Source organism: Diadema setosum, chromosome 3, assembly GCF_964275005.1.
Source record: "Diadema setosum chromosome 3, eeDiaSeto1, whole genome shotgun sequence".
Classification (NCBI taxonomy): domain Eukaryota; kingdom Metazoa; phylum Echinodermata; class Echinoidea; order Diadematoida; family Diadematidae; genus Diadema; species Diadema setosum.
Window position 1 is genome coordinate 38,054,032 of NC_092687.1, and position 22,586 is coordinate 38,076,617.

General features: G+C 39.8%; 2 protein-coding genes across 2 annotated transcripts in view; one reads left to right on the forward strand and one right to left on the reverse strand.

The window, feature by feature from the left end:
- Positions 1-7,100, reverse strand: part of LOC140226577 (nuclear pore complex protein Nup160-like) — a 43,469-nt gene extending 36,369 nt beyond the window's left edge. The window contains exons 1-2 of the mRNA XM_072307029.1: positions 6,989-7,100; positions 399-510 (exon numbers count right to left, since the gene is read on the reverse strand). Of these exons, the coding sequence (XP_072163130.1) occupies positions 399-510; positions 6,989-7,100 (224 nt within the window). The remainder of the gene's footprint in view (positions 1-398; positions 511-6,988) is intronic.
- A 1,157-nt stretch (positions 7,101-8,257) lies between these two features.
- LOC140226370 (uncharacterized) lies at positions 8,258-16,704 on the forward strand. The gene is made up of 5 exons (XM_072306853.1): positions 8,258-8,348; positions 9,990-10,032; positions 11,431-11,539; positions 12,752-13,012; positions 15,249-16,704. Exons 1-5 carry the CDS (start codon positions 8,341-8,343, stop codon positions 15,323-15,325), a joined length of 498 nt encoding a protein of 165 aa, XP_072162954.1. The 5' UTR covers positions 8,258-8,340; the 3' UTR covers positions 15,326-16,704.
- The last annotated feature ends 5,882 nt before the right edge of the window (positions 16,705-22,586 follow it).

Sequence of the window (22,586 nt, forward strand, 5' to 3'; positions counted from 1 at the left end):
TATTTAATCTCCTTTGTCAGAACCGTGCCTCCCGCTGGACACTTACAACTGATGGCCTCAAAATTACAGGGAAAATTAGCATTCAAAGTGTATTCCTCTAAATACTATACTTTTCATCCTACCAAAGGGGTGAATTGAAATGGTCCACCATAACATGTTCCCTGGCTCAGTTCAGCATGGTGGAGATTGCTTTGTGAGTTTTCAGTCTCATTTCAAGGCACACCCAGGCTCACTAGAGCATGATTTTAAAATAGCATTTGAGTGCAACCACTACGACAATTGTGTACATATTTGTAGCTTGGCCACGAGTCTGTTGCGATCACTTTTGCTTCTATTTTCTTTTGGATGCATGCATAATTTTACAGTCACTGACAGGGGCATCTGCATCTAGGACTCACCAGTAGATGAACCTGTTGGCGGTGACACTGTTGACCTTGTTGCTGTCCTTGAAGGCGAAGCCGCCGGCGCTGTCAGCAACATTGACATCCTGAAGAACACCTTGGGAGCCGCCTATTGAGTTGATTTTGAAAAAATAAAAAATAAAAAAAAAATATAAGCAATAAGCAAATTATTCATAATGAATATTCACAAAAATGTACTTGCCTCAGTTCACTTTTTTGAGGGATTCCACGAGTCTGCCTTTAACATTTTAATTCTTATTTCTTCTCTGTTTGCATGCTTGACAATGTTTGAAATTCATAGTTTGAGGAAAGTTTCAAGCATTTTAACCTCTAATTTGGCCCAACCATGCATGGTACTGAGGCAAGGGTCATCTACAGACAGTAAAAGTCATACATTCATGGAGTCTACTCTCTTTGATCTCCAACAATCTTTTGCTCAAGAGGAAACTATCTACTATGACTGGCTACTGTAACTCCGGCATCAATACCTGATCAAAGCATGACCTTCTTGTGCATGTTGTGCAATTGAATAAAAATAAACCTCCTTACATCAACATAACACACAGTCCGAGTTCTACTTCACGCAGGTCAGCACAATCACTGACAATGAAAAAGTTCTGAATTTCCTCCTCCATTTTTTTTTTTTCTTGTTGAATGAAAAAAGAGTTAGGCAACATTTGTGAAAATCAACAGCCTTTCTCCCATCTCAGACAGAAGTGCCGGCACCGCAGTCAGCAGTGAAATGATTATTAGTAGATTACGTCTGGGAAGTCCCATGCGTATAGAAATTAGAATGTCATTATTTAACCCTAACTAGGCCGGGGGGGGGCCTCCGAGGCCCCCTCCTCGTCGTTCCGCGCGATGTATCGCTAACGCGAAAAGCTATCGCCGCGACGTTTCATGACTTTTTTCTTTCAAGTCTCCCGCATCTTTTGACACCAAATTTGCGATGCCCGGGCGCGCGGTTTCGAAGTTGCGCATAAATATGTATGTGCATGTCAGACCAAAAATTGCTCAAAAACGTGAATTTGTGTACAATTTCAATGCAAACTGTGCTTACAGGCAAATTTCACAAAAGCATGATTATTTGGGGGTTTTATTGATTAAAATCAATTATTAATATATTTTCGTATTCGGAACAATGTCGCAAACAAGTTTCATCGAAAAAACAATGAAAAACATAAAGTCGAAAAAACAAAGAAATACATAAGAAATTCAAAAAACAATAAAATACTTAAGAAATTTTTTCTGATGGCACAATTTTTTTCTCTTATATTTGCTCAGGACACTAAAAGGAATATTTACACAAAAAATGTGCCCATTTTGAGCTTTATTTAGTGATTTATACCAAATTGTCTGATTTCATGCGTCATCATGCATAAATTAGCATAATTTAGCATAAATGATAATTTTTTTCTAAATTTAACTTCATGGTACTTTAGATTACATCATAGGCAATGTGTGTGCCAATTTTCGTCGCGATCGCGCGGTCGACGGCCGAGACCTAGAGGGGGGGCCTGGGAGGCCCCCCCCCGGCTCTATGATCTTCCTAAATAGCCCGGCCTAGTTAGGGTTAATATGCATACTATATTTAAGTGTCCACAGACACAGTGGTGTCCAGTTATACCAGACTACCACGTCTGTATCAAATATCTAGAAGGGGCCGTACAGTACTGGTTGAGGTGAGGATACAACCAACAGGTTTATAACATTTTTTGGTGAGATAGAAATTCTAATGAGAAACCTCTTGTGCAATATGAAAGAGCATGTAATTTCAACCATAATTCAAGAAGGATTCATCAACGTTTGGGCCTAGATCTAGTTTTTTTGATGAAAATTGGCCTTGAGTTCAAATGGCCGCGATATCCAAAAAAGCGATAGGGTAGAACCCCCAGTATTCAGTCATTTAAGCTTTTCTGCAATATTTTTCAAACTAAAATAATACATACGTATACATAGATCATATCTACAGCAATGTATGTGAAATATATCAAATTTCTTTCATCTCAATTTTCATTTTGTTAAATATCACACAGAATTTCACAAAATCCAAAAATATCATCTTGAAAATTCCCCAGAATTAGGTCACCGTGACCAGTATTCGGTCACACGATATGCGCGTTCAAAGTCATCAATGCGTGTTCAAGGCAGCTGAAAAACGCACCGCGCACTACCTTGTTGGCGCACAATTGCATCGGCGACGTTGCGGCGCCCGTTGGTGACCGAATACTGGGGAATCGGCACTTGCATTCAACCCTTGTACATTGAGACACTACATCGGCACGTACAGAACTTTTGTTTTTCTTTTGTGTTTTTGAGGACACCATCACACTCCAAGCTTGCGATAAGCACAAAATCCCACAAGAGAACGGCGTATTTCTCGATTTTTAGCGCTTTTTCGGCGGCCCGTACTCTTAATCCGTTGAGGACGAGTCCCGAGTATCAGTGGCGTACCGTGGGTCAAGACATTGGGGGGGCACCTCATGGCAGCAACATCAGAATTGCATAACGTAACAATTAAATGCGAGCGAGCGGAGCGAGCGAGCTTGAAAATTTTGACATTTTACAGTCCCCAAACTGCCGTTTGTAGCTATATATAATAATATATGTAAGTATACATATACAAATATATATACATATATTTGCTTTGGAAATTATGGGGGTTGCACCGGGCGCAACTGCTGGCAGTTGCTGGCAGTAACATCACGAGAATGGCATAACGATTAAATGCGAGCGAGCGAAGCAAGCGAGCTTGAAAATTTTGACATTTTACAGTCCCCAAACTGCCGTTTGTAGCTATATTTTTTCGCTTTGGAAATTCAGGGGGGGGGGGGGGGACGCGCACCGGGTGCAACTGCTGGCAATTACTGGCAGTAATATCAGGAGAATGGCATACATAACGGTTAAATGCGAGCGAGCGAAGCGAGCGAGCTTGAAAATTTCGACATTTTATGTTCCCAAAACTGCCGTTTTTAGGTATATTTTTTCGCTTTGGAAATTAAGGGGAGGGGGCGCATCGGGCGCAACTGCTGGCAATTACTGACAGCAACATCAGGAGAACTGCATAGCGATTAAATGCGAGCGAGCGGAGCGAGCGAGCTTGAAAATTTTGACATTTTACAGTCCCAAAACTGCCGTTTGTAGCTATATTTTTTCGCTTTGGAAATTAAGGAGAGGGGGCGCACCGGGCGCGACTGCTGGCAATTACTGACAGCAACATCAGGAGAATTGCATAACGATTAAATGCGAGTGAGCGAGCGAAGCGAGCGAGCTTGAAAATTTTGACATTTTATAGTCCCAAAACTGCCGTTTTCAGCTTATTTTTTCGCTTTGGAAATTAAGGGGAGGGGGCGCACCGGGCGCAACTGCTGGCAATTACTGACAGCAACATCAGGAGAATTGCATAGCGATTAAATGCGAGCGAGCGAAGTGAGCGAGCTTGAAAATTTTGACATTTTACAGTCCCAAAACTGCCGTTTGTAGCTATATTTTTTCGCTTTGGAAATTAAGGAGAGGGGGCGCACCGGGCGCAACTGCTGGCAATTACTGACAGCAACATCAGGAGAATTGCATAACGATTAAATGCGAGCGAGCGAAGCGAGCGAGCTTGAAAAATTTGACATTTTATAGTCCCAAAACTGCTGTTTTTAGCTATATTTTTTCGCTTTGGAAATTAAGGGGAGGGGGCGCACCGGGCGCAACTGATGGCAATTACTGACAGCAACATCAGGAGAATTGCATAGCGATTAAATGCGAGCGAGCGAAGCGAGCGAGCTTGAAAAATTTGACATTTTACAGTCCCAAAGCTGCCGTTTTTAGCTATATTTTTTCGCTTTGGAAATTAAGGAGAGGGCCTGGGCGCACCGGGCACAACTGCTGGCAATTACTGACAGCAACATCAGGAGAATTGCATAACGATTAAATGCGAGCGAGCGAAGCGAGCGAGCTTGAAAATTTTGACATTTTATAGTCCCAAAACTGCCGTTTTTAGCTATATTTTTTCGCTTTGGAAATTAAGGGGAGGGGGCGCACCGGGCGCAACTGCTGGCAATTACTGACAGCAACATCAGGAGAATTGCATAGCGATTAAATGCGAGCGAGCGAAGCGAGCGAGCTTGAAAAATTTGACATTTTACAGTCCCAAAGCTGCCGTTTTTAGCTGTATTTTTTCGCTTTGGAAATTAAGGAGAGGGCCTGGGCGCACCGGGCACAACTGCTGGCAATTACTGACAGCAACATCAGGAGAATTGCATAACGATTAAATGCGAGCGAGCGAAGCGAGCGAGCTTGAAAATTTTGACATTTTACAGTCCAAAAACTGTCGTTTGTAGCTACATAATATTTTTTCGCTTTGGAGGGAGGGGGCGCCTGGTGCTTTTGCGCCCCCTGGATCCGCCACTGGTATAGTCAAGGGTGTCGGTTTATGTTCATGATTGGGGGAGGTATGACCAGCGAGGGGGCGTCGAAGTGACCAAGCGGGAGAAGGATATGTGATGTCCAAAATCTGCACTTTATATAGAGCATCCCCTAATTTGTTTGTGTTTGTGAGTGTGTGTGTTTCATATAGATGGAAAAGTTAGGAAATAGCCAAGGTCAAGTCTTATTATTGGCAATGCAAGGCATTTTAATATAGACTAGTATGTAAAGCAACGCTGCAAAATCAATGATGAAGCTTTGATAGCAAATGTGTACAACCTATCAAACATCACATTGCGCAACATTGCAGCGACTCTTTTTGCCGTTCCGATGTTCTGAGCACACTGCGCACATCCTGCTTGTATTCAAAATGCCAACCAGGAATCACACTGAATCACAATCTTTTGTCGTCTCCGGGTTTTTTGAACAATGTTTCACTATAATACCTCTTTAATTATATGATTAAAAGAAATCTTAGAAAAATATCTTTTTTTCTTGATCATCCTTTCATGTCGATTTCAAAAGTAGTTTACTAACCCTTGAATTACCGTTTTGGTAGGGTTTTTTTTTTTTTTTTCCTTCTTTTTTTTTCTTTTTTTTTTTACCAGCGGATTGGGGGGGCACGTGCCCCCCCCATGCCCCCCCCCCCCCCCCCCCCCCCCCCCCCCCGTAGTTACGCCACTGCCGAGTATACTCGGGCAGGTGTCTATGGGAAATGTGTGTTGTAGCAAAATCAGTCCGTCCTCAACGGGTTAAAACTGGGCTCAATCTGCACACGCTCTTGGAAAATCGCGCCAATTCTGCACTTTTGATGGTGAAATTGGGGATTTTGGATGGATTTTTGGAGGGGGCTAACAAGGGAGTTTCCTGTTGTGAATGAGTGTGCAAGTATATGAATTGATGTGATTTGCGTGTGTTGTGACAGTAGAACTTACTCACACTGGCTGGTGATTACATGTACTAGTGATAAGTTACCGAATACCGGTAGGTGACCAAAATCACTGAATACTGGTAGACCAGTGGTACTCTTACCCTACTAATTTAATAAAATTGACAGGCCAGGACTTCCTACCTAGGATTGCTTAGTTTTTTTCCTTGTTCTTTTTTTTTCTAGATATTGTCAGTCAATTCAAAACTAATTTTCATCAAATTAAAAAAGAGCCTACATTTGTATAAAAGGGTATACATTTTTGATTCCCCTCCCCTTTTAGAATTGTACCACTTACCAGTAAAAGTTATCATGGTTATGCTCTATTTTAGTCTAAAGTTTAAAGGGTGTGTAGGGGCTAGAGTTCTGGTCGAGGTGAGAATTTAGCTTTAACGTTTTGCGAGAGATATTCATAAACCACTCTATGAGATGTCAAAGAGCATGCAGTTCTAAAATGTATCAAAAGTTTATTTGATGAAAATCGGTTTTGAAATGGCCGAGATATCCAAAAACAAAGTGAAACAAAGAGATCCTAACGTTAATAAAGTTGTGGCCTGTCACCTTATATTATTATCACTTTTTTGGATATCTCAGCCATTTCAAAACCAATTTTCATCAAATAAACAATGAATCCTTCTTAAAATCACATGCTCCTTCAAATTTCATATGAGGTTTCTCATTATCTCACTTAGAAATGTTCAAAACATAAATCCCTTACCTCAACCAGTACTGTACAGTCCCTAACATGAACATGGTTATTTTTATACCAAATTAGAATTCTAACATATTTATTGTTATAACAGTTAGATCTAGAGTCTAGACTCCATTTCCAGGGTTGTCCAGCACCCTAGCCAGCCCAGCCCAGAGTGGTTTCTAAATATTTCGCAAAACGTTACAAGCTTGTATCCTAACCTCAATTCAACCAGTGCCGTACAATCCCTTCCAATTTAGATATCGAGATCAAGACCTCTGTTAGAAGTCTACATTCAGAATCTTAACGTTACTAACGTTAGGCCTTAATTTTACATTGCAGCTTCACAGTCTGTCTAAAATCATTTGGCACGGTGCACGGTCAACTTTTCTTAGTACGTGGGACTACGAAACATTGATTGAACCCAGCAACGCACATGTGATATGAAGAGAATGACCCAAAGAATTTATGGTTTTCAAGATATTCTCTCGATTCAGTGATCAGAGTGAAACCCTTTATGACATTATCAGCATATCTACGAACTGAAATTACCAGCATTGATCGTTAAATCTTTCCACCGGTGTGATTCTCCCCTCAAAATGAGAATTTCTCGAAGCGATGAGGAAAGCGCCATGTTTAACTTGGCGCCGTCTGCTAGACTCATAAACCAGTATTTCTTTGCAATATGAGTATAATTGTCGCTTCCAGTTACAATACTAGATCATCAAAGAGATTTTTCGCTTTTTAACTACAACTCACTAAAAAAAAAAAAAAAAAAAAAAAAAAATCAATATTTTTTTTGACTTTATCACTTAGAGGCTTAAACGTGACCCAACCTAAGGTAAACAACTAGAGCAACACGAATGTATGTATGTGTTAGTGTAGGGCATTGTAGGCCTACTAGTACTTCTGTAAAATCTCTGCATCTCTCATTTTCATTATAGAAAAGCTGGTGACAATTCCTGCCCCCCCCCCCCACTCTCTCTCAGCTGGGTTGAAGAGGCTTTCGAAAGGGGTCAACGAAACTTGTCTTTCTTTTTCTAATATTTTTCAGGCTTCTTTTCACTTATTTATTTATTTATTTATTTATTTGTTTATTTATTTATTTATTTATTTATTCATTCATTCATTTATTCATTTATTTATTTATTTATTTATTCATTCATTCATTCATTTATTTATCTACTTATCTATTCTACTTATATAGGCCCCCTACTTATTCGTTTATTTAGGATTTATTATTCATTTATTCATTTATGCATCTTTACTATTCGTATTATCTATATAATTTCATTTATTTTATCTATTCAGTGGTGGATCCAGAGGAAGATGCACTGGGCGTATGCCCCCTCTTATTTTTTGTTAAAACAAAAGAAATATAAAAAGAACAAAACAAGGGGCACATGGCCCCCTCCCCTTTAATTTTGTAAAGCCTGCGGGCACCTCCCCTTTACGGAATTCCTGGATCTGCCTCTGCTATTGGTTATTTACTAATTTAATGATTCCTTTACGTTTAAAATGTATGTATGTATTTAATTAGGCCTATTTATTATCTATTTAATTGTTATGATTTATTTGGTCTTTTGAAAAAGAAATACACAAGATAATCTGGTTCAGAGTCAGGAGGTTCCTGTTTTACAACAATTTTTTTTTTTTCACTGGTTCTGATTGGTATAATCATGTGCAATTAATTTGCATAATTTCTTATAGCGACTGGAAATGCGCCTAATCAGAAAACGCTGCTATGCTTTGTATTTCGTATACAGTTTATGCATGCTTGCTTGCGCGTGCGGTGCTGACGGTGCGGTGCAAAACGCCGTGCGTAAAGGTACGATACAGATACGATTCTTGGCTAACGGGTTGTTGTCGATGGGCCTTTACTTTTCTCACTCATTTCACTCAAAATGCCGAAGTAAGTACATTTATACGTATAAGGAATATTAACTGCATACCTACCATATTTATTTCCGAAGAATCATGAAGGGAAGTTGGATTAATACTCGCCCAATTGCGGATCTCGTTGGAGCGAACTGCCAACGTTGTCCCACAAGTTCGTATTCATGTAGGGCCAGGACTGACAGGAGTCGCAGCACTATTCATACGCTTGTGTGCGTGTGTAGACTCCATTCACTGAGCTGACTCTTGTGTTAACTCAGTGACTGTAAACGTGTCATGCCGGATGCCGTGGAATGTGTGTGCTATAGTTATGGTACAAATGCAATGGTGAAAGATGGAGGACTCACCTGTCGTTTTATATGTTTTATGTTTTTGTTGTTGTTTGGTGTTGTTGTTTGTATGTATGAATATGATGACATCACACACACTAACTACATACACAGCCCAGTCGCTGTACATGGTACGTCGCGACAGGGCTGTACGCGCGCGACCACCAACCACTAGGAGAGCGACGTAATCGTATTACGATAGCTTTGAATTTTGATACTTAACATCATTTTTGTCACCTCAAACTCAACAAGTATACTTTTCAATATTTACTTTACATCTGATGCTATCAGTATTCAAATGTACGCAATGAAACTTACCGAAATTGATCATCATATCCAGCATGTCCACACGGTACACAATCTTTCACGCCAGGCCTAACTATACACAGCCCAGTCGCTGTACATGGTACGTCGCGACGTACCGACGGTCAGGAATTGCGCCAGAAAGTGTCATTTATTTGTTCCACGGACTTATCGCAAGTGGTCTCCATGGACCCAGTGTGGCGAACTATTCTTCTGTAATAGAAACATGCATTTAACGTGAGTAAAGTATTCTGTTTAAAGGAGAAAAGTATACATTTTCCTAAGTTTTGTAGTGCTAGTTGTGTTGAGGTTCCTCACTTTGAGGCTGCATGCCGCGCTCGTCAGACGCTGTTTTCGCATAGCGTAACAGCGTCTGGTCGGGCTACACACACACATGTCACAAACAAATATGTGCCAATATTAATTGTGATGTTTTATCATGCTCCAAAAGAAGTAGAATCTAGCTAGAGTCTGTAACGTTAGAGAACAGATAAAAAAATGAATATAACAGAATAGAGTGAGGCTCTAGTTGTACGAGAGCTGCCGAGAGCCACCCAACCACATTCCTATCACTCAGTATACTCGAGAACTGAATCGCATCGCCCTTCATTCTTTCCAAGGACAGTATGGAACTAGAATCCCTACCCTCGGAAATTGTTGCAGCGCCATCTGTGGGAGCATTCCATAACTGATTAACGGTTGATCACAGTGGCTAGTCTTTGTTCTTTATATTTGTTATGTGCTTGTAAATATCTGTGAATAAACCGTATTACAATGTAAATAACACAGTTTGCAAGAATCTTCAGCTTATTGAAGGAGGCAGACTTGACCAGAAGAAGACCAAGAAGAAGAAACCTGAGGGATAGTTAAACTTGTGGATGAATGCAAGAGGTCATGGAAGTGATGCAGCTTTTTGAGTATAAACAAACACAAACAGAGGGAAACTGACCAGAAATGAATATAATTTATTAAACTTGTGAAGACATTGGAATTGACTGAAGCTATTTTTTTTTTATCCGCTACAGGTACTATTGTGACTACTGTGATACCTACCTAACTCATGATTCGGTGAGTATGATTCCAGGAGTGTGGTTTTTAGCCTTCATAGTGACAAGCAAGGTCGACAGTAGCATGATATCTGTAAATTTAAAGCCACATTATGTGTTTTTCCTGTGCAAGTTATGTTTCTATGAATTAGTTTGTAACATGCTCATGAAAGTCCTTCAAAATTGAAAGATGTATTAGAAATTTATAAATATCACCAGGATCAACAGTTTGACAGCAAGACCCCGTTTACAGTGAGTAAAAAGGCCAGGCTCGGCCGCAGCCTGGCCTTCCTTTCACTGTAAATGCGCAAAAGGCCAAATGCGTCACCAAAATCGGCCACGCATTTGGCCAAGCTCTGGAGGTGGTCTCGTCCGCGGCTCGGCCACGGCTCAGCCTGTAAACGCAAACTGGGCCAAATGCGGTACCAAATTGCGACCAGTGCACTTCCAGTAATGATCGTTTGTTTACAAGCAGACCGCCACTATAAATTGAAAGGTTTGAATAAAAAGCCTGGGCTGAGCCCTCCTCTGTAAACAGACAGAATTGCGGGGCCAAGTACTGCAGTTGAGGCCAGGCTCAGCCCAGCCCTGCACTGTAAACGGGGTCTTAGTTTACAGTGTAGTAGGAAAATGTATCTAGATGTGTATTTCACTTCAAAAAAAGCATTACAAGTACAAACCTTGTACATACTCAAATGTGTGTCTGTGTACATACTGTAGCTACCCACATGTTCAATATATTGTTGACAGTACTTGAGATATAATTCTGGGGTTTTTTTTTTTCCTTTTCTCTCTCTCTCTCTCTCTCTCTCTCTCTCTCTCTCTCTTGCGTATTCAATGATGCTTTATGCTAGCATCTGGCTTGTACTTAGATATAAAAGTAGAGGATTACAAAAAATGAAAAAGTATACACTGCACTCCTGGTATAATGATTTCCTCTGGACCGAGGGTTTTCTTTCTTTATAATTTCATTTAAGCTGAAGAGTAGAGTACATTGTATACAAAGATACTGTACACATATATATGGATCACGATTTTGGAACCTGAATCTATACAGTCAACCTAGCCTTTAAAAGTCAAATTCCTTTAGACTGAAAAAAAAAACAACAACATAGCTTTGACTTGGAGAAAATTTGTCTTCTGAGGGATTAAAATCAGTAGAATATAAAGAGAAGAGAATTTGAAAAGACTTGACTTCAGAGATTATTCAACTTATGTGACATTGACTTTATATGCAAAGTTGAGTCTACTTTGGTGCAACAAGAATTTTGTTATAACCGTGTTCGTTATAATGGGAGTGTATTGTATCATTCTCACACTTGCCAAACAGTTAGTTGTAGCTGTCCAAGGCAAGTAGGTACATGTGAGATTGTAGCACCGTATTTGTAAAGTGTTCTCAATGGTGTTCGTTTCTATGCAGCCCTCTGTGAGGAAAACACACTGCAATGGACGGAAACACAAGGAGAATGTGAGGATATACTACCAGAAGTGGATGGAGGAACAGGCACAGTCGCTCATAGACAAAACCAGTAAGCTGGACTTCATTCTCCTTGCAAGGGGAATACCCCTTACCCCCCCCCCCCCCCCCCCCCCCCCGGGTGCTACATAAGCACTTGCCCGATTGCCCGGGGCAAGTGAAAATCAAATTCAGGCAAGTGCTTTTGAACAATGACAACAAATGCTTGCCCGAATTGGGCAAGCAAAAAGTTTTGTAGCCACCTCTTTTTCACTAATATTCCTCCAGCAAACCCACAAAGTCAACCATACAAATCCCAAAGACAATGGCTGTTTAGTGATTCAGCACACTTTATATTTCATTTCAGCAACTTTCCAACACTTATTTGAAGAAGCCCCAATGCAATGCAACAGCAACACTTGATCGGACCAAATTTGTTACTCCATTGTGAGCGTGCAAATCACTGTGGGCGGTTTATTCAAATGATTATGCTTTATTAAGCCCTTGACTAACACATGATTTTCTATATTATTTCCTCACATGTTAGACTTTCTTTTTGGGCAAGTAAAATTAATGTTCGGGCAAGTGTTTTGCAGCAAATTTGAAAATATGCTTGCCCGGGCAAGTGGCAAAACAAAGTTATGTAGCACCCTGCCCCCCCCCCCCCACACCCCAAAGGCGGAATTGCATGTCATAAATATATGATTATGTACAGCATGAAGATACAACACGATACAATAATTCTGCATATTTATTAGACAGTAAATAGAACATATATGTTCTATGTCTTCAACCTATTTTTGAATGAAATATCTAATTAAAGGCTAATTGCTCATTCATGTAGGGAGTTGCGACTGGCAGTTCATTGAGTGCAGTAGGATCAATGAAATGTAAACCTGTGATAAAGTCGCTAATAAGAAAACGAGAGAAAGAAAAAAAAAGCAAGAATGCAAAAGGTAGTATGGGAAGAAAGATGTATTTTTAATTCTTGTATTGCCTCAAACTGGCTCTTCATTTTGTGTTCTTTGTGTTTGTGATTTCTTACACTTTTTAATAGATTTTGTGCTTCTACAAACTACCGGTATAAAAAACTATCGTCTGAGCAAAGACACACAAGTCCTTCCCTTCATGACTTCACAGTGTTTGAGTTGATAACAACATGCATAAATCATTCCACTTTCTAGTTAATTGTAATGACCAGAGGGAATTTAAACACAAACCCAAAAGTGTCATTTCTTCTTGTTGATATTGATGAAAAACCTTCCTTCACATATTGTGTGCACAGCTGCTGCATTCCAAGCTGGAAAGATCACACACAACCCATTCTCGGGGGCCAATGGTCCGCCAGGGGCACCCGGGACAGGACCCCCCGGGCCCCCTGGATCTGGAACCAGGGTACCACCACCGAGTTCATACAACCCAGGCCCTGGCTTCCCTCCTGGTGGGCCCATGCCTCCCAGGCCGGGCCTGATGAGACCGCCCCATCCAAGTCCCAGGGGCCCACCTGGCTTTGTTATGGGCCAACCAAGACCAGGCATGCAGCCATGTAAGTTTTACTCATCTGTACTTCTAGAATGTGTGAACACTTTGTAACTTTTTAGCAATTATTACAAATTTTCCAAAGATGTATTCTTTTTTTCTTTTTTTCTGTTTGTTTAGTCATCATATCTTTGCTTGTACAACACACATAAAAAATGATATTCTTGTGTGTGTTTTGCAACATACATGTACATGTATTTTTATCAATTTATTGCCTACATACACGTAGTTACGAATAAGTTGTAATACATGTTGAAGGATTATCTCTTATCCTATGATGAAATTGATTTAGTTAGTAATGGCGTTGAATATTGTGCTGATATGTGCAGAACCATTGTGATTGCAAGAATGATACCTATATTAAATTTTGATAATTATAATGACAAGAAAATACTAACACTTGTAATAGATCTTTGAAATACACACATACACACACACACACACACACACACACACAAAACACTATCACTTTCAGGAATATTACAATATTACAGCAAGAGCCTTGTCTCTTTGATACAAAAATTTTCTTGCAGCACATGTGTACAATTACTCGCAGTAACATCTTTGTAATATGGTATTAACCCTAACTAGGCCGGGCTATTTAGGTAGATCATAAGGGCTTTTTACACTTGTGTTTCTTAACCCCGGACTTTCTCTGACCCAGGACTATCGTTAGTCCCGTACCAATTTTTTCAGCTTTTTACACTCGCCAATTAGTCCCGAACTATCTCTTGTCCGGGGCTAAGGAGAAAACTGACCTTTTTACACTCGTCTTTCTTAGCCCCGGACTTTCCAAACCACATGAATATTCATAATTACGCTGTGTACTGTACACGTACGCACCGGCAGCACTTGATTACCTCGTTTCTGATTGGTCAGTGAGGGTCGCACTTCGTCTCCGTCGCTTAGCCAGGATTATTTTTTCGTTCTGTTTACACTCACTTGCTTGGCACCGCAATTGCGGTGCTAGCACCGCAATTGCGGTGCTAACCCCTGCTATTTTGCAGGGCCAGATAGTACCGTACTATCGGTGGGGCTAGCCCACTTTGGCAAAAACGAGTGTAAACAGAAAGTGGGCTAAGGATAGTCCCGTACTATCGGTGGGGCTAAGGCCCCCCCTTAGCCCCACCGATAGTCCGGGGCTAAGCAAAAATTTACAAGTGTAAAAAGCCCTATAGAGCCGGGGGATGGGGGGGGCCTCCCAGGCCCCCCCCCCAGATCTCGGCCATCGACCGCGCAATCGCGACGAAAATTGGCACACACATTGCCTATGATGTTATCTAAAGTATCACAAAGTGAAATTTAAAAAAAAATTATCATTTATGCTAAATTATGCTAATTTATGCATAATGATGCATGAAATTAGACAATTTGGTATAAATCACTAAATAGAGCTCAAAATGGGCACATTTTTTGTGTAAACGTTCTTTTTAGTGTCCTGAGCAAATATGAGAGAAAAAAATTGTGCCATCAGAAAAATTTTCTGAAGTATTTTATTGTTTTTTTAATTTCTTATGTATTTCTTTGTTTTTTTGATTTTATGTTTTTCATTGTTTTTTCCATGAAACTTGTCCGCGACATTATTCCGATCAAGAAAATATGTTATTAATTGATTTTAATCAATAAAACCCCCAAATAATCATACTTTTATGAAATTTGCCTGTCAGCACAGTTTGAATTGAAATTGTACACAAATTCCCGTTTTTGAGCAATTTTGGGACTAAAATGCACATACATGTACATATTTATGCGCAGCTTCGGAACCGCGCACCCGGGCATTGCAAATTTGGTGTCAAAAGATAAGGGAGACTCAAAAGAAAAAAGTCATGAAACGTTGCGGCGATAGCTTTTCGTGTTAGCGATACATCGCGTGGAACGTCAAGGGAGGGGGCCTTGGAGGCCCCCCCCCCCCCCCCCCCCCCCCCCCCCGCCTAGCTAGTTAGGATTAAGTCAATTGTAATATGTCTGGCTGTAGTAGTATGTTCAGAGCTCAGGTTTGAAAAAAAAATTAAAAAATTAAGGGAAATCCTGCTGTAATAAGGTCTCTGGGACTGCCCATTTTACCTTATTATAACCAATAACCAATTGTAACCATGCTAAAAAAAAAATAAATAGATAATTTTTTTTAAAAAGGAACCTGTTGTTGATTGTCTTTGTTTATTTGTTTCTTTTTTTTAATGATGAATCTTTGCTATGATATTATGCATGCGTATTTGTTTCTCTTTTCTTTATTTTTTCAACAGTAATGAGACCAATGGGCCCAGGGATGGGGCCAATGATGGAGCCACGCCCACTCATGAACGGCCCACCAAGGAAATGAAACTGTCCCCCTTTTGTTCTTACAATAGTGTACAGGATAGAATAGCCAGTCTCTTGTAAATATTATTAAGCCATCTTTTATGTATCGTGTTGAGAGTGAGAGGGAGAAATGTTCATATTTTTTTTGAAAGTTTGTGAAGATCTTGTAGTAATTCTCTGTTGCACACTTACTGTTTCAGCTGCTATTTTGGCCGACAGATATTTACGCGAATGAGGAGATCACAGACGTTTTCTAGAGGTCTTGTTTTCAAGATGTTGACATGGACGCTATGCCTGTCAGTGTGAAATATTTTCGTGTGTTGTTAAATTTGTGGTCTGGCAGTGATTCACGAAGTTGGTGAAAATTAAACCCCCATGAAAATAACAGGTTATACAGTATTTCACAATGGAGTACCAAAGTGATAATGTTAGTCTGGTGTTATAGCTTCGTGCTGATTCCATACAAAATAAGCTTGTACAAGGCTTCAGGCAGTGGGTTGGAACTAGGTTTGAGCATGGTTAGCAACCGTTGTGTTTATAGATACTGTAAAAGTGGAAATTTTTGCGGTGTTGAAATTTTTGCGTATATCGCGCACCAGAAACTAGCATGAAAATAAAAGCATGCAAATATTTTTGCTTGCCATATGTTCCAGTGGTTGATGTCTTGATAACGCGGTATTAAAAACACGCGAAACTCTGCTTACCCGGCCGAGCGTGAAAAATTAGTCACGCGAAAATATCCACTTTTACAATATTTGAGTTAATTGAGGTTGTTTAGAACCAGTTTACATGGCAATGAATGGTTATGCTATCACATTTTGGTACTCTATTTGTAGTCCAGTGATTCAGGTTATCCTGTCTATTTTGTTGACTGGATAGAGAGATGGAGATGTTAGTGAATGAAGAATCCCTAGCCGATATTGAAGCCTGATAGAGCCGCCATTATAACTGCTGTCCTGATTTTGGTGCGAGTAGATATTTCATTGATACATTATTTCCATTGATACATTATTTCCATTATTTGGCTCACTTCATTTCCCAAACGTAACACGTATACTCAAAGAAAAATAGCTTATGAGCTGGTCTCAAGGTTTATGCAGCTTTAAGAAAAAGAATTTCCTAGTGTTTCCTGCTTGTTGGAGATACAAGTATATGTACATACAAGGCTAATTCAAAACATCACAGTAACATAGCTCATAACGCTAAAAAAAAAAAATGTGAATCCCAAAATATGTTCTTGACTTACTTTAAGTTATATGATAGGGCTGTTCAATTTGTACCAAATTTTCTTAATTTTCTTCTTAAAAGAAACAGTTGAATTCCTTTCTTTTTAGCCATTTTACTTAAAGGGGAAGGCTAGTAACTGATCAGTGGGAATCAGTGGAAATGCTGGGAGGTGATTGTTCCAGTCCTTATGGGATTCATTCAAGAGTTCATTGTATATCTATTGTTGTGTGAAAATGATTTGCTTCAGAACGGTCTCATATTCAAGTAATGTGCAGATTAATGCTCCGTCACTGACCAGGGACGCTAACCTGGAAGCATTAAACTGCACATTACTTGAATATGAGACCATTCTGAAGCAAATCATTTTCACACAACAATAGATATACAATGAACTCTTGAATGAATCCCATAAGGATTGGAACAATCACCTCCCAGCATTTCCACTGATTCCCACTGATCAGTTACTAGCCTTCCCCTTTAAGTTGCAATTTCCTAAGATTCTTTAAATGTCTGTGATTTTGACACTAGTATGACAGGTCACCTAAAGCATTGAATATCAATCATGTTAGTACTGGTATCTCAGCTGTAAAGTTCTTTCTTTGTGGTCGTCAAAACTCTTCAGAAATCAAAGATCATTCCAAAAGAATCAGAACAGAATTTTGTTGGATTGTTCTTCTGTTAGTATAAATTCAATGGAAATATTTAAAAGTTTAGATGAAATGACTGATCAATGTTATTAAGAAATCCTCATGTAAGTCAACGTCGCAAAAGTCAAGAAATCTTCGAAGCCATTGCAATTATCATATGCCTGGAATTTTTCTTTTCTTTTCGTACGAAAATTTTCCTTTGTTGAGTTGTGCGCATGTCAACATTCACATCTCCAGTTCCCTGCATGTCGACTTCCATTAGGCTTATTGAACTTTGATGAATGTTTTTTGTTTTTATCATATCCATGAATGTGATGTATGCCATTGTGGAATTATGGAGATACACTGTACATGTGTATTATACAGATGTCAAATACAACAAGCTCAACTGAAAGATTTTCACAAAATATGATGTCCAGAATTTTCATTTTCTCTCCTGTGCTTTATTTAGGAGTGTGTGTACACTGTATATTGTTGGTTGAGTGAGAGTACATGTAGTACATGTATTGCTTTATTGGAATATTGTTAGCAAAAACACAAAAAACAAAAAATGGCTCAATGCCAACCATGGAAACATGAAATATGAGTGAAATACACAATGTATGACCCTTCTTTGCTGAAATCTCTCCACTGGTATAGAAAATGCACATTTGAAGTGAACTCGAGTTATAGAAGCAGAATTGCACTTTAATGACAACAGAATTCTCACACTAGCCCTGAAGGTGGCGCTCTTACTATACTTTCACAAAGACAGGATCCCCCGTTTTTACAGGCGCGGTGGAGCACCCCAATTTGCATCTCATTATCGCCCTGAATTCTATTTGAATTTCCAACGGGCATCCACGGCTGCCCGAAACTGTGTGCATGAAAAAGTCAAATCTTTACCTTCTCCTTGTGCCGCTATGCGTGCCGCTAGTAAACTCAAACTTCCCACACTATCTAAGTTTTTAAAAACCTTCCTTTTGATGAAAAAATTATGAAATTTGCTGCACTAGAACTTGAGATATTAAAGCGTTTTGAAAATCACCTCTCGCAAAACAAGCTCTCTGTTTTTTTCCGACTGGACTATGGCCGGGCTCCAATGTGTCCAAAATTGGCAACATAAGTTCATCAGGCCTCAATCCATATATGGTGAAAGTTTTCGCTTGGTTCCACCTGTACTTTTTGAGAAATCAACTTGTTTCTACGGGGTTTGGAATAGAAAATTGTAGTCAGCGAAACAATTGAAAATGACGTCATTTCTTTTCCCATAATATTTGGCATGCATGCTACGTGAGATTCAGGATTTCGTGCTCATTGTTGGTTTGCATGTGACGCAGTCAATTTTGCCAAGTGTCGCACGGTGGTGACTGCTGAGCTGCTGCCGCGCACGCTGCATGCAGCAATGCGTTGTGTGTGCTGTGACATGCAACGCTATACAGTGACGCGATTATATATACATGGGACCGACCTGTACGCTTTGTGTTTGTGTCATTTTTGACATCACCTTCTGTTTTTTTCCGACACAACCATGGCCGGGAATATTACGGTATGAAATTTAAAATGAAAGCAGATAACTAAATTTCAGTGTAGAATGGTGCTTTGGTTCCGCAATCACACTTCGTGAATTCTAGGATGATTTTCGAGGCATATTTTTGGTAATTTCGCTCGCCAGGTTTTCGCTAAAATTTCACATTTTATCATTGTCAAATCCATTAACATGTTATATGTGCATATTCGGACATGTTTTCAAATTCAAACTAACTCAATTTTAATCCGAAAATATGTTTCCTTAAATTGTTATTATCTTGAGAAGTTGTTTACTTTTTCTCAACTACGCGAGTACATGTTGTTTACTTTATGCAAATGAGGCTCGGCTGCCGATGGATTTCTGCGAGATAATTGGGGTGCTCCACCGCGCCTGTTTAAAAGCACCACATCTGGAGGGGACATACATAGGGGAGCCATAACAATTCAAGGACCCAAAAGCCTTGACAATATCCCCATTTCTCACAGGTTTCTATCATGTTTCTCATACACTGTATCAAGATACAAAAACAAAGTAATACTGTATAAAGAGCCGAGACTGCAAAATTGCCTCGTTATATTGGGGGGGGGGGGGGGAGGTTATATCTGACCTCTCTTATGATTAAGTTCCACTGAACATGGAAATTCCATACATACATGTCTACATAACACAGATTGCACTAAATTCAACACAGCCCGAATTTTATGGGTAACGTTAGAGGTACATGTAGTCTTCTTTCAAGGACACTCGTGCTGTTGGTAGCTCTTACAGTCATGAGCAAAGAGCCAGAGAGAGCCGAGGCTGAGCGAGTCAACATGAATGACTTTCGAGATCTAATGATTATGACAATTGGTCATGACCGGGAGATAGCAAAACCCACTCACTGCTCTCACTTGAAAAATTATGTCGTTGAAGAATCCAGTAAGTTACTTCCGCTATCGAAATCACTTGATTCACCCATCAACCGTGAGTGCATAACATGTATACATGAGCTTGCTTGGATGGCATTGTGCTGAATGATTGTGAGTTTTGCTACCAAATGCTGGTCGTAAAATTTAGTAATTCAAAAGAATTTGGTCAGGGCATCGCTTTAGGAAAGTTGTCTGTCTCTGACAATCACCATAGTAACAGTCGGTGATCAGAGCTTCTCAGTCAATCAGAACCTACAAGGACTGATAACTTGTCAGGTCTGGCCATTTTAATGAGAAGGTGCCCTGGTCTCCACGGGACCTCTCACTGGGTCCTGGCTCTCATGTATCGAACCTCTGCTTGCTTCTCTTACAATCACTACAGGTCTTACACCTGCAAATAATTCTCCTTAGACACACATGCTAAAAATAAAATAAATCAACAAGTACTATTATAAAAGTAATACACAATATATTCAGTGTCTTTCCCATTTCAAATCTAAGTAGACCAAAATTAAGTGATGTCACTCTAGTTAAGGAAAATTGCAAGGACATTTTTTCTGCTCAAATTCCACTCTGAGGTCCTCAAGAGAGATTCCATGGCTCCATCACTCAAAAATATCAAGTTTTCTGAATCGACACTAACACAAATGTACATTGTAGTCCCCCTAAATTAAAAAAAAAAAACAAGTCCAGTCTCTGTGATGAGGTTTATTTTGCAGAAGGATTCACCCTCATCAGCCACACATAATTACAATGTAGTTTTTACCAGACGTGTATGGGATGTTTAATTTTTTTTTTTTTCTGCCAGATTCATTTCAGTATCTTTGGTATGCAAGCATGATGGAGTTTGGGCTAGTCCACTTTACTCACAGGGGTGAGACCCGTGGTAGGACAGTCTTTAACCACCAAGGTTCCAGAGAATGGAGTCACAACCATCTTATCTCCTTTACTAGATGTTCGATGCCGCCACTTCAAAATATTTGAAGTACGTGCCAAACTGGATTTGCCTCACAGATAGGAAGACAATTGACTCGTATTTTATTGCATAATCACCAGTCACTCTGTCTAAGGAAGATATGTCATTATGATGCTAATTACAATATGTACTTTTCACCATATCTACTTGTGATATATGAGCTAAACTAAATGGTAAGGCAGGAGGACGTTACGAATAGAAATTACACAAAAATTGATGCATTTTAATTTTGCAAATTTCACAAGAGCCAAGAATCCCCAAATCAAAATGGACATAAAAGTTCTTGTCTACACTCTAGTGCATTGGATGCCAGTGGGAATTCGCAAAAATTTCATGCCGGCCAATATTTCTCACTCTACAGTATCTGATACGACAAACTATTGCACAAAGTATTTCCTCTAAGATCTTTTTATCTCCGTTGCCAGCCATACTTGAATCTGGCCATGGGGAAACTCTCCACATGGGAGCACAGGTGTTGACTTACTGTGTTGAAGGCTCCGTACCATCATGTTTGTATTTCAGTCACCACAGAGTAGAGTACTGTATACACCAAATATTTCGTGAGCTTTTCATTTTCGCCAATTTTCGCGAGTCAAGTGCTATTCGCGAAATTAAAGACACACGAAAATATTGACTCTGATCCAGATGTGGATGTGACGTACGCGTGTACATTTCTTTATTGAGTACAAGACTCCACGATCGCGAATTTAACCACTCTTGAAATCGTCCGGAATTTACGATTCACGAAAATTTAGACTCGCGAAATATATGGCGTATACAGTAATGTAAGTTCTGTCTACAGGGTTGGTTGATCTGCACTTGATTCTTCCTCACTCGCCCTCGATTGGCACAGCAACAATGAAACCTGTTTGAGGACGGTCTGATTTTGCTACTACATGCATTCCCATAGACGCTTGCCAGAGTATACTCGGGACTCGTCTTCGAGGGGTTAAGCTGAAAACCTACAGCAATGACATACCGTCGCTGGGGCAACAAGACCATGTATCTATATGTCAAATGTTCAGGAGTGTAAAAAAACATAGCGGCCAAAGCACTATAGCGAATGGGACAGCCTTTCCTTTGACATGCCATGGTGGCTTCATTTTTGGAGTAAGACAGTTGGGATTTGGACAGGACATCACTTAACCCATTATTTGACCATCAATCCAAAAAAGTCATTTCCACCAAAAATTTCAGATACAAGGTCTTGTCACCCCAGCGAGGACACTGCTGTGATTACTATGTCAAAATTACCCCTAGCTACCAAGTCATTGTAAATAGCCCTATACATGATGAGGAACTAGTTATGCATTGTACTGACTCACTCACTGCTAAATAGGACGGACACATAGAGCATTTGTGTAACTGCCACTGGTTTCCTCAACCCTGTGTGTGCTTGGAGCGCCAATTTCCACAGAAAGCCCCATAGCATTATACATCATGTCCAAAGTTCCTACAAGTAGCACAGAAAGGGTTAAATGGCATCAGGGGCACTCATTTCAGGGTTACCAGGCAGTTTACTACAAATGACTTGACTTGAGTCGAGACTTTCACTATTAACAGAACAACACTTGGCTCATTGACACAGACCTCCAAACCTTTAAAACTGAAAAACGGGGACAATTTGGCTCAAAAGTAGGTACAAAAGAGCAGTTCCCATAGGAGTAAGTAGTACAATGGACTCCCCTTATAACAAAGTCCTCGGGCCCGGCAGTTTTCTTTCGTTTTATCAAAATTTTGTTATGACCGAACAAATAAACAATAAAAAATCACAGAGTGGATAATGTTGCGGCCCAAATTTTTACTTCATTGTAACCAGAACTTTGTTATAACTGTGTTCGTTATAACGGGAGTACACTGTAAAATTATCAAGAAAAATATGAAAATCCTAATGAAACAAGAGCTGGGAATGGTCAAAATTCAGATTATTTCCTCCAAATGCAGAATAGTTGGGAGGTCTGTTGACATGATTTATTGAAAGCAAATCACATTGAATGATTTAAACTGATGGTCTC